We start from the raw sequence: 12,846 nt of genomic DNA on the forward strand, positions 1-12,846 counted from the left end.
GGTGCCTTCCCCTTCACCCCTGGGAACAAATGAAACAGAATAAGTCATCAAACTCAGTGAACAATTTGAATAAACCAAAAACACTAGGTACTATGGCAAACACATACCTCTGCAGGACCGGCTACAAAATACTTTACAACAAATTTACCAGACCAACAACCAGCACAGCACATACAAAGACACTCTCCTAACAAAGGAACACTGGCTTTTCAAGCTGTAGAAGGAGTTGGTAATTGCAGACAGCTGTATCCCCTGACGAGAGGGCGGGGTCAGAGCGCCAATCTGCAATGGGGCCGACCAATCAGCTGCTTGGAATCCAGGAAGCCATCCTGAAACACACACACACACACACAAACACATACAAGCCCAAAACAGCACAGAAACTGGGGAACGTAACAATATATAATACTGGATTAAATAATGATGTAGTAAAAACTGCTTACTCTACTTCTCTCCACTGATCTCCACAGTGACCTGCTCAAAGGGTTCCAGGACTCTGCACACCTCCTCCACCACCTCCCATTCCTTTTGGGTCAGAGCATCAACAGGTACATTGACAATGGCCAGGGTAGAGATGATGGCATCCTTTGACTCAAGAAACCACTTCAACATATAAAATGTTGAATTCCACCTTGTAGTGCAGTCTTGTTTAGGCCTCAGCTCAGGCATCCCCATCTGGCGTTGTGTAGACTTTAGTTTTTCAGCACCTACTGTGCTCCTGTGGAAATATTCCACAGCTGCTTTCACTTTGTCCACAGTGGGCTTCATCACCTTCAGAGCATTTCTTACAATCAGGTTGATTGTGTGGGCAAGACATGGATGATGGGTCCATATAAACATTTTCATGGCTTTGGTTATGTTAGCTGCTTTGTCGCTAACACAACAGACCACTTTTCCATCTACTTGCCATTCTCTGGCCACTCTCAACAGTTCCTCTGCCAAGTTCTCTGAGGTGAACTCAAAGCAGTCCAGAAGACAGCTAGACGTCGAAAAATCTTCAATGAAGTGACATGTAACCAACATGTAAGAAGTGGTTATCCTTGATGTCCAGCAGTCAGTGGTAAAGCAAACTGCATTAGCTTTTGGGACTCTTTCCCACACTTAAGCCTGTGTGCTCTGGTACAGTTGTGGAATAAGTGATTTTGAAAGGGTTTTCCTGCTTGGATTTGTGTACATTGGATTTAGACTATTGTTATAATTTCTAAAACCTTTGTCCTCCACGATAGAAAATGTCTGGAAATCGGTGGCAATCATTTTAGTCAATGCAATATCAATTTGGCCTTGTTTTGCTATCTCCACATGTGGAGGTGCTGGCTCCACCACTATCACTAGCAGGCCTGCTAGTTTATCGAAGCTCCGCTACAGCTAGCTTCACAGTTGGGTGCAGTTCGTATATGCCGGTGTAGGTTGTGCGTAGAACCGGCTTTATATGAGATTTTGTTTTGGCAAATTCTACACTGTGCTCTAACATTGTCTACATTATTAAAATGCATTCAAATGCTACTGTGCTTCCGACTCATTTTCCATCTGTTGTTTTCACAGCTGTCCTTCCTCTCTCTCCTCGGCTGCTAAGTGTGACTGTGAGTGAGAAGGCTCGACCCTCCCTCGTGCATCTTTGGTTCATTGGTTGACACTGCGTGTCTGATTGACAGAAACAACAGGTGAGGCTGTGAGCAGACAGTCAGAACGAATGTGTGCGCTTCAGCATTTAGGCCTATATTATTTAATTTATTTTTTTGTTCTTTGAATTAGTTAATTCTATTAATTTAAATCTTTTGATTATTCATAACTTATTTATTTATTTTTATAAATAGATTCGGCTCTTCTGATATGCTCTTAGAGCCAACTCGTTCGCGAACGACCCATCACTACATCTTTCAATGCGCTTCCCTTTGATGTTCAGTGTCGCTGGACTATTATTGCCCTGCCAGAAGTATTTGGGTTGACATTTCAGTTAAAGGGAGGTTGCTTGCAAGTTTATTGTGTATTGTTATTTGAACTGTATTGATGTGGGGTGGTACTATTGACATATGGCCGAGAAGATTTTGGACATTTTAAGGCCTTTGTTTTGTGTATGAACACCCACACACACCCATTCATACCCTCTGCGAGGCACTGGGAGGTAATACCGATTATTGCCAATCCTCTAATGTTGTTTACTGGGTTCGTTCTTGTCAATTGTTTCTATGAAGTTGCCGTTAAATTGCTCTGCCGTTATTATTGTATGAGGTATTATTGGTGGGGTTACCCCTGTGCTGTGACGTGTGTTTTCTATATGGTGTCTTTTTGTCTCTACTGGCTATCTGGCAAACAGGCTACAGTGTAGGCAGTCTCTTGTGCTGATGTGTGTGTGGTAGTGTTGCTCTATCCTACTCTTTTCTTTTCGGCAGGGTTAATACCTGTCTGGCGCCTGAACAAAATCTTTATCCCTGTCTACTGCTAAAATACCACTATATATAGAGTTGAAGTCGGAAGTTTACATACACCTTAGCCAAATACATTTAAACTAAGTTTTTCACAATTCCTTGTAAAAATTCGCTGTCTTAGATCAGTTAGGATCACCATTTTATTTTAAGAATGTGAAATGTCAGAATAATAGAGTGATTTATTTCAGCTTTTATTTCTTTCATCACATTCCCAGTGGGTCAGAAGTTTACATACACTCAATTAGTATTTGGTAGCATTGCCTTTAAATTGTTTAACTTGGGTCAAACGTTTCTGGTAGCCTTCCACAAGCTTCCCACAATAAGTTGGGTGAATTTTGGCCCGTTCCTCCTGACAGAGCTGGTGTAACTGAGTCAAGTTTGTAGGCCTCCTTACTTGCACACGCTTTTTCAGTTCTGCCCACACATTTTCTATAGGATTGAGGTCAGGGCTTTGTGAAGGCCTTGAGCCATTTTGCCACAACTTTGGAAGTATGCTTGGGGTCATTGTCCATTTGGAAGACCCATTGCGACCAAGCTTTAACTTCCTGACTGATGTCTTGAGATGTTGCTTCAATATATCAACATAATTTTCCTCCCTCATGATGCCATCTATTTTGTGAAGTGCACCAGTCCCTCCTGCAGCAAAGCACCCCCACAACATGATGCTGCCACCCCCGTGCTTCACAGTTGGTCTGGTGTTCTTCGGCTTGCAAGCCTCCCCCTTTTCCCTCCAAACATAACAATGGTCATTATGGCCAAACAGTTCTATTTTTGTTTCATCAGACCAGAGGACATTTTTCCAAAAAGTACACTCTTTGTCCCCATGTGCAGTTGCAAACCATAGTCTGTCTTTTTTATGGTGGTTTTGGAGCAGTGGCTTCTTCCTTGCTGAGCGGCCTTTCAGGTTATGTCGATATAGCACTCATTGTACTGTGGATACAGATACTTTTGTACCTGTTTCCTCCAGCATCTTCACAAGGTGCTGAACGCGTCTCCTTCCTGAGCGGTATGATGGCTGCGTGGTCCCATGGTGTTTATACTTGCGTACTATTGTTTGTACAGATGAATGTGGTACCTTCAGGCATTTAGAAATTGCTCCCAAGGATGAACCAGACTTTTGGAGGTCTACAATTTATTTTCTGAGGTCTTGGCTAATTTCTTTTGATTTTCCCATGATGTCAAGCAAAGAGGCACTGAGTTTGAAGGTAGGCCTTGAAATACATCCACAGGTACACCTCCAATTGACTCAAATGATGTCAATTAGCCTATCAGAAGCTTCTAAAGGCATGACATCATTTTCTGTAATTTTCCAAGCTAGACAGTATCAATTTTATTCTGACAAACGATATGCCTAGGTCTATACAGAAGCTCATGAACAATCTGATTCAATCATACATGAACCATTAGATAGGTATAACTTGTGAAGTAATATTTATGTAATTGCCTTTGCATTTCACCTTCAATGTACATGTACTTTACTCTGTAGGAATAGGGCAAACCATACAAGAAAATGACCTATAAACAAACAACCTGTTCTACAGTATAAACTGTGTGGCACCGAGCCCTGAATACTGATTGGCTTACAGCCGTGGTATATTAGACCACAAACAACCTGTTCTACAGTATAACATGTTTACAACCAAGCTTCTCTTCTTATGAGAAGCTGCAAGCAGCAGGTTCTTTGTGTACTGATCAATCTTAATAAATAGCTATCCTTTATTATGGATAGGTTCAACTAGACATCTAACTATAACACAGACCGAGACTAGACAAGCTAAATATCTAAGTTCATTATAGATTTAGGTCTAGGCCAACTAAATCATACCAATCATACCAACTAGACATCTAACTAGTCTTTAGTATATCAGTATATAGACCAACTTACTTGGCCTCTACCTCTAGATCCAGACCAACTAGACTTAAGATCGTGGCCAACTATGAGACCAAATAGATTGTTGAAAGCCAGTCTGTTTGTGCCATCATACCGATGCTTTGTCACTCATTGTCATGCCAAACATGTATGGCTTGACAATGATAGCAGATCTGAGACCAGGCTAGCTCTAATCAAGACAAAATGCTAACAACATGTCTAGCTAGACAATAGATCTAAAGCCAATAGTAATAGTTGAAAAAAGCACACACATTTTCTGAAGAAAATGTACCTATTCTAGATTAAAATATAGATCTGGGTGTTCGAAATAGAAGTAATACAAAAGTAGCCTAATCCGATTCCTCTAAAATAGTAATACATTAAGTGAAATGTCTTTCAACATAACTGTACTTGCTATAATATATAGATATTTTTTATGTTGATTGATGCAACTTTTATTTTGAAAAAGCGTTCTACGGGAAGTGAGAGTGAAATCCAGTAGGATTCACAGATATCATTAGGGATTTTCCTTCAATTATTATTTTTATTTCGAAGCTGCTTTGCCTCAAGAAAAACAAGTGGACATAACTATTTTACCTAGCTAACAAAACACAACCCTGGCCATGTCTGAGACATACGGTAGGAAATCTTCACTAGTACTGTAAGGTCGCATTACAATAGATATCCAGAGGCGACGATGGAGCAGGTGTAACGTCATTGTTATGTCTCTATCAAAACAAATAGCCTACGCTAGCTAGCTAACGTTAGCGTTTCCTGTTTACTCGTTGATGGGGGTATAGCTTTAGCTAGATAGCTTGCATCTCTGTCAAATGTCATCATTAGCTAATTGGTGTCTTATCTAGACAATCCTCTACATTTCAGAGAGCGACAGTAGCTAACGTTAATTAACTAACGTTACATTTCGGCGAAAAAGTAGCTAGCTATACATGAAGGGGAAAAAATGCGTTAGTTCAGCTAACGTTAGTTATAGCAAGCTGATTAGCCAGGTGCTGTGCTGCTGGATGATTGGCATTGCAAATGCGTTGTTTGCGTACACATGTTAACTAGCTAGCTATCCAACTAGCCTAATGAATATGCATGATCTAATGATTACAATGAATATGAAATATGAATAAAATTAAGTTTGTTTCCCCTCTTCTAGATTTCCTGTTCAAATTCCTAGTGATTGGGAATGCAGGAACAGGAAAATCATGTCTTCTTCACCAGTTTATTGAGAAGAGATGTAAGTCCTCCTGTCCAATGCCTGGATTGTACTGACATGTACTTCCTATCTAGCTAGCTATAACATGTATTTTAGGTACAAGCTACACTTTAAGGTTAAAAGAGCTTTGAATCAATAAATATGTTGTGATCAAATTATGTGATATTAACATGAAACGTTTTAATTTAAATCGCAGTCAAAGACGATTCGAATCACACCATCGGAGTGGAGTTTGGCTCAAAGATAATCAATGTGGGGAACAAATATGTCAAACTCCAAATCTGGGACACTGCAGGACAAGAGAGATTCAGGTATGATACAAGACAGCATTTCACATACCTACTCATACTGTGGCAGGACATCAGACATTTTATTCAAACCAGCTTGGACCGTTTCATCTCCAGCCGATCATTAGAGAACTGGTGCCAGATCCTTAGAACAGTAAGGGAATAAATAATGGCCGATATGGCCATTATCTATTTTAGCGCAGCTAAAATGCTGATGTCGGGGAGTTACTAATGTGGAGTGCAGCTAAAATTCTGAAGCACTACTACTGAGCACCATGTAGGATTTTGTCTTGTGGCACCAGATCATCTTTGGAGGACAGCACTAAATGCTGTTATGTATAGCTAGCTGTATTTGGAGTAGGAGATGGATAATGTCAATTTAATAAATGTAGTTCTGATGGGTAAAATGTCCCAGTTGGTACAATGATGTATTTCAAAGTGATGTTACAATTGCTATTCTCTCCCAGATCTGTGACGCGGAGTTACTACAGAGGCGCTGCAGGAGCGCTGCTTGTGTATGACATCACCAGGTAAGTGAGGAGAAATAATACATGCTTTATTATGGGTTACCTTCAAGGAGTATGCTGTTTTGGAGCTGTCATCCATCTTTGTGAATAAACAACAAATGTTTCTAAAACGACATATTGAATTTAGTACGTGAGCACGACTCTAGGGGACCTAAATTCAGCAAAAAAATAAACATCCTGTCACTGTCAACTGCGTTTATTTTCAGCAATCTTCACGTGTATATATTTGTATGAACATAACAAGATTCAACAACTGAGACATAAACTGAACAAGTTCCACAGACATGTGACTAAAAGAAATTGAATAATGTGTCCCTGAACAAAGGGGGGGTCAAAATAAAAAGTAACAGTCAGTATCTGGTGTGCCACCAGCTGCATTAAGTACTGCAGTGCATCTCCTCCTCGTGGACTGCACCCGATTTGTCAGTTCTTGCTGTGAGATGTTACCCCACTCTTCCATCAAGGCACCTACAAGTTCCCAGACTTTTCTAGGGGGAAATGGCCCTAGTCCTCACCCTCCGATCCAACAGGTCCCAGACGTGCTCAATGGGATTGAGATCCGGGCTCTTTGCTGGCCATGGCAGAACACTGACATTCCTGTCTTGCAGGAAATCACGCACAGAACGAGCAGTATGGCTGGTGGCATTGTCATGCTGGAGGGTCATGTCAGGATGAGCCTGCAGGAAGGGTACCACATGAGGGAGGAGGATGCCTTTCCTGTAACACACAGCGTTGAGATTGCCTGCAATGACAACAAGCTCAGTCTGATGATGCTGTGACACACCGCCCTAGACCATGACGGACCCTTCACCTCCAAATCGATCCCGCTCCAGTTTACAGGCCTCGGTGTAACGCTCATTCCTTCAACAATAAACACAAATCTGACCAACACCCCCGGTGAGACAACCACGACTCGTCAGTGAAGAGCACTTTCTGCCAGTCTTGTCTGGTCCAGCGACGGTGGGTTTGTGCCCATAGGCGATGTTGTTGCCGGTGATGTCTGGTGAGGACCTGCCTTACAACAGGCCTACAAGCCCTCAATCCAGCCTCGCTCAGCCTATTGCGGACAGTCTGAGCACTGATGGAGGGATTGTGCGTTCCTGGTCTTGCCATCCTGTACCTGTCCTGCAGGTGTGATGTTCGGATGTACCGCTCCTGTGCAGGTGTTGTTACACGTGGTCTGCCACTGCGAGGACGATCAGCTGTCTGTCCTGTCTCCTTGTAGCACTGTCTTAGGCGTCTCACAGTATGGACATTGCAATTTATTTCCCTGGCCACATTTGCAGTCCTCATGCCTTCTTGCAGGATGCCTAAGCACGTTCACGCAGATGAGCAGGGACCCTGGGCATCTTTCTTTTGGTGTTTTTCAGTCATTAGAAAGGCCTCTTTTGTGTCCTAAGTTTTAATAACTGTGACCTTATTTGCCTACCGTCTGTAAGCTGTTAGTGTCTTAACCACCGTTCCACAGGTGCATGTTCATTAATTGTTCATGGTTCATTGAACAAGCATGGAAACCGTGTTTAAACCCTTTACAATGAAGATCTGTGAAGTTAATTCATAAAATTCCAAGTATCTTTGAAAGATAGGGTCCTGAAAAAGGGATGTTTATTTTTTTGCTGAGTTTAGATATATGACTCATTGGTAGCACATTGGCTCCTGTCATCTTTTTTGGAAAACACTGCTCTAACCTTTCTAAAGTCAAATTTGATTCATGTAAACAGAACCATCTCATCTGTGTCTTCACTGCTCTCGTCCTCTCAATCTATTTGATCTATCTGACCTCATCGTCCTCAGCCGGGAAACCTACAACGCCCTGACCAACTGGCTGACAGACGCCAGGATGCTGGCCAGCCAAAATATTGTCATCATCCTGTGTGGTAACAAGAAGGACTTGGACGCAGACCGGGAGGTCACCTTCCTGGAGGCGTCTCGCTTTGCTCAGGAAAATGGTGCGTTTAGTATGAATGATGATCCCTCTTAACACTGAAATCCAACGGCTGTATGTATCAAGCGTCTGACTGGGAGTGCTGATTTAGGAGCAGGTATTCTCTGTCATTTTATTTATGGTGTTCAAGAAAGGTAAGCTGATCCTAGATCAGCACTCCTACTCTAAAACGCTTGACACATATCACCCAAAAAGGTAGCTCCTACCCTCTAGACACTGCTGTAGACCTGAACGTCTTGGAATTTCACAGACGCCAAGGTGAAGCAATTACCATAAGATCCTAATTTGAGTGTTTTCCATCCCCCACTAGAGGTCACTGTAGGACAACACTGTGTGAACTAGTACACACAGAACCTTGGCAGTTTCATGTCCTCCACAGCTAAAGGCAGATTTAGGGCTCTATTCAATCCGTATCACAGCAGTTCAGTGTTGCAGCGTGATTGAAATTAAAGGCAATGTTTCTGCATTAGCAGTGACTGTATTCATGGTAAAGACTGCTTATGTCCGCTCCAGGTAGAGTCACTTTAACTCTACCTGCATTTACATATTACCTCGACAAACCGGTGCCCCCGCACATTGGTTCTGTACCGGTACCCCCTGTATATAGCCTCGCTATTGTTGTTTTACTGCTGCTCTTTAATTATTTGTTACTTACATTTAAAAAATTTTACTCATCTAGTTTTTACTTACACTTATTTTTCTTAAAACTGCATTGTTGATTAAGGGCTTTTAAGTAAGCATTTCACTGTAAGGTCTACACCTGTTGTATTTGGAGCACATGACAAATAACATTTGATTTGAATCAGAAATTACCTTTTAAATTTCCATTGTGCATTCTGTATCACTTCAGCTTTACTTATTGAATAGAGCACTGGGTTTCATATCCATCAAGGATAGTCAATGTTAATATTGTGTCCCGCTGTCTTGTCTGTTTCAGAGCTGATGTTTCTGGAGACCAGTGCTCTGACAGGGGAGAACGTGGAAGAGGCCTTTGTGCAGTGTGCTAGGAAAATTCTCAACAAGATAGAGTCGGGTATCTCTCGGCTATCAGTGTCTTCTCGCCTTAACCAACAGCAATGAAAGCATAGTTTACCAGCTGAACTGTTTCAGCTCAGGGAATTTATTTCAACCTTCCTCTCTCTCCCTCTTTGAATCTCTCTCTGTCTCTCTCTTCCAGGAGAGTTGGACCCGGAGCGGATGGGATCAGGGATCCAGTACGGAGACGCGGCGCTGCGACAGCTGCGCTCCCCTCGCAGGGGACAGGCCGAGAGCGCCCAGGAATGTGGCTGTTAGTGAACAAGCTCAGTGTGCCCAGATCCAAGGTGAGAGACTGCTGCCTATTGCAAAGGATTCTGGTCTGGGACTTGCCCTGGCATTATTACACTAGTAACTCAATTAATAGCTCAGTTTAGTGACATCCAAACTGCCGCCTCTCAAAATAGCAGGCACAGATAAAGTTGTAATCGTAGATGTTGCTTTTCACATGTTATATAAGAGGCCATTCAAAAGTCTTCTCTATTTCACAGTTTAGGCTGTTTCAATGCATGGAGCATTTTGAGATGCAAATCCATGAGCTTTAAAGATTGGTCCATAATTCACCAAATGCTGAAACACTGCTAGTTTGATCGCCATTATTGTTGTCAGTTTCGTCTGTTAATTCAAGCTCATCACATGCCCCCTCGGAGACGTGTTCGAGCCCTTAACTACTTCATGTACCCCTTCATGTACCCCTCTCTGTATCTGTCCGTACATTAAAATGGGAATCAGAACTCAAATAAAATAAAACATCATCAGAATGCTGATACATGTTCTTTTCAAATGGTTTCCCTGAATGCTTTGCAATGTTTTATTTTCTGTTGCTCCAAGGTGATCTCTAAAACTACTCCAGGGCTAAGTGTAAGTCTGTGTCCCAAATGTAACTCCTTAAGTCTAGAGTCTCTTTATGGTACTGTGTCGCCCCCCGTGGTAATGGGGGGTTGGATTGAGGCCAGGGGGCTGTTTTTAGGTATCTCACAGAGGGAGGAGCCATCTATCTATTTCGGTCCTCCAGCTCCCAAGTGGCTAATGTGTCAGTGATACCGAACCATAGCCACCCAAATCGACTCTACCTCTTTTGGTAGAGGGGAGGGTAAAGGTCATGAGAATGACGAGCCTCCCTACTAAGAAGCTGTCTGGATGCGGCTTCACACAACTGGGGTTGATACAGTGTTCCCTCTGGGCAGATATATATTTAACCCGAGATTCTCCTGACTCCTGTTGGGTCAAGGCTCTCTGAAGTGCCTTATTTGGGTGTTGTAGTGTTTCACAAAAAATGCCAGGCATAAATAGAGGGGTACAATGTCTGCAGACAGGAATCATCAATTAGCTTGTTAATTACAGAGCGTAGAGTTGAGTAACTGCCAAATATTGCCAGCCCACAGTTGTAATGAATTGTAACTCTGTTGATTGCACATTGACACAGAGGTGTCTTGGCTAAAGGGGCTAATTTACAAGATCCCTGTGTGCCTGGGTGTGTATTGGATTCAAAGCTCTCTGTCCTTGTTTCCAGGCAGGTTGGTGAAGACTCAGATGACAGATGTAGGGAACATGATACAGGGCTCATCATGGCGGAGCGACTCTTCCCTGACCTTCTAACTTCCCAACTTCCGGATGTTCCATCAGTGATCCATAGAGAGTCCCGGATTTTTGGCCCCAATCTGGAATGCTGAGCTTGTTCCTGGACCCCTCAGACACAGGCAGAGATGCCCATGTTCCAATCTCCTCTAAGAGTGGACCAAGCCCTTCAATCATCTAGGCCGTATTCATACTGCGTCTCTCAGTTGGAGTGCTGATATTATTTATTTTTCCTCTTAGATCATAATGAATAAGACAACATGGACAAGGGGACCTGATCCTCGATCAGCACACTTAATCAGAGACGCTAAATGATTACGGCCCTGGCATTTTACTTACACCCCTGTACTGCTGCCCTATCCCTACCAACAGCATCTTGCATTATGTACAGTACTATCTGTATAAAGAATAGATAATTTAAGTACCTCAAAGCATGTTTTATGGACTGAATATCACAGTATTTCATTATTAGCTGAAGAATAATCTATCAATTATGACATCACATTTTCCTTTCATGTTACGGTGAGAATTATCAATCAGCACTGTCTCACGCCTGCTGGTTTCATCGACCTGTTGTTTGTCATGTTACGGTGAGAATTATCAATCAGCACTGTCTGACGCCTGCTGGTTTCATCGACCTGTTGTTTGTCATGTTACGGTGAGAATTATCAATCAGCACTGTCTCACGCCTGCTGGTTTCATCGACCTGTTGTTTGTCATGTTACGGTGAGAATTATCAATCAGCACTGTCTCACGCCTGCTGGTTTCATCGACCTGTTGTTTGTCATGTTACGGTGAGAATTATCAATCAGCACTGTCTCACGCCTGCTGGTTTCATCGACCTGTTGTTTGTCATGTTACGGTGAGAATTATCAATCAGCACTGTCTCACGCCTGCTGGTTTCATCGACCTGTTGTTTGTCATGTTACGGTGAGAATTATCAATCAGCACTGGCTCACGCCTGCTGGTTTCATCGACCTGTTGTTTGTCATGTTACGGTGAGAATTATCAATCAGCACTGTCTCACGCCTGCTGGTTTCATCGACCTGTTGTTTGTCGTGTTACGGTGAGAATTATCAATCAGCACTGTCTCACGCCTGCTGGTTTCATCGACCTGTTGTTTGTCATGTTACGGTGAGAATTATCAATCAGCACTGTCTCACGCCTGCTGGTTTCATCGACCTGTTGTTTGTCATGTTACGGTGAGAATTATCAATCAGCACTGGCTCACGCCTGCTGGTTTCATCGACCTGTTGTTTGTCATGTTACAGTGAGAATTATCAATCAGCACTGTCTCACGCCTGCTGGTTTCATCGACCTGTTGTTTGTCGTGTTACGGTGAGAATTATCAATCAGCACTGTCTCACGCCTGCTGGTTTCATCGACCTGTTGTTTGTCATGTTACGGTGAGAATTATCAATCAGCACTGTCTCACGCCTGCTGGTTTCATCGACCTGTTGTTTGTCATGTTACGGTGAGAATTATCAATCAGCACTGTCTCACGCCTGCTGGTTTCATCGACCTGTTGTTTGTCATGTTACGGTGAGAATTATCAATCAGCACTGTCTCACGCCTGCTGGTTTCATCGACCTGTTGTTTGTCATGTTACGGTGAGAATTATCAATCAGCACTGTCTGACGCCTGCTGGTTTCATTGACCCGTTTGTCATGTTCTTTGTGTTGATATTATTAGTTGTTTTCCCTAATTGTTATGACTCATGCTTTTTAAAATGTATTCTCAATAATATAGCTACTCTTTTTTTTTAAATAAAGTATAACAAAATTGTATAAATTGTGACAAGGTGACTCCTCTTACTTTATTAAGTGTGTCTGTAATATCCATTTTTGAATACTTGGTAACACTACAAATGAAGTTGCTGTTCTACTTGTAATTACTATAGTAAGTCTACCTGTGCAACACTAATTACTATAGTAAAATTCTACCTGTGTAATAACA

The 12,846-nt window shown here is 42.4% G+C and overlaps 1 protein-coding gene across 2 annotated transcripts; it reads left to right on the top strand.

Annotated features, from left to right (window-relative positions):
• Positions 1 to 4,737: 4,737 nt before the first annotated feature.
• LOC106610715 (ras-related protein Rab-4A) lies at positions 4,738 to 12,687 on the top strand. Of its 2 annotated transcripts, XM_014210224.2 has the most exons (8): positions 4,738 to 4,935; positions 5,459 to 5,539; positions 5,715 to 5,829; positions 6,273 to 6,335; positions 8,127 to 8,281; positions 9,215 to 9,310; positions 9,455 to 9,599; positions 10,826 to 12,687. In XM_014210224.2, the coding sequence occupies exons 1-7, from the start codon at positions 4,920 to 4,922 to the stop codon at positions 9,568 to 9,570; spliced, it is 642 nt and encodes a 213-aa protein (XP_014065699.1). In that variant the 5' UTR covers positions 4,738 to 4,919; the 3' UTR covers positions 9,571 to 9,599; positions 10,826 to 12,687. The 2 variants fall into 2 exon arrangements, with proteins under 2 accessions (XP_014065699.1, XP_045580581.1); XM_045724625.1 differs by lacking the exon at positions 4,738 to 4,935 and having other exon boundaries at positions 5,050 to 5,539.
• Positions 12,688 to 12,846: the final 159 nt, after the last annotated feature.

Source organism: Salmo salar, chromosome ssa01, assembly GCF_905237065.1.
Source record: "Salmo salar chromosome ssa01, Ssal_v3.1, whole genome shotgun sequence".
Lineage (NCBI taxonomy): Eukaryota > Metazoa > Chordata > Actinopteri > Salmoniformes > Salmonidae > Salmo > Salmo salar.

Excerpts from the sequence above, each read along its gene's own strand:
- LOC106610715 (XM_045724625.1), top strand. The coding sequence starts at position 5,425 with ATGAATAAAATTAAGTTTGTTTCCCCTCTTCTAGATTTCCTGTTCAAA. Across the intron at positions 5,830-6,272 it reads GCAGGACAAGAGAGATTCAG|ATCTGTGACGCGGAGTTACT; the intron begins GTATGATACAAG and ends ATTCTCTCCCAG. Across the intron at positions 9,311-9,454 it reads TCTCAACAAGATAGAGTCGG|GAGAGTTGGACCCGGAGCGG; the intron begins GTATCTCTCGGC and ends TCTCTCTTCCAG.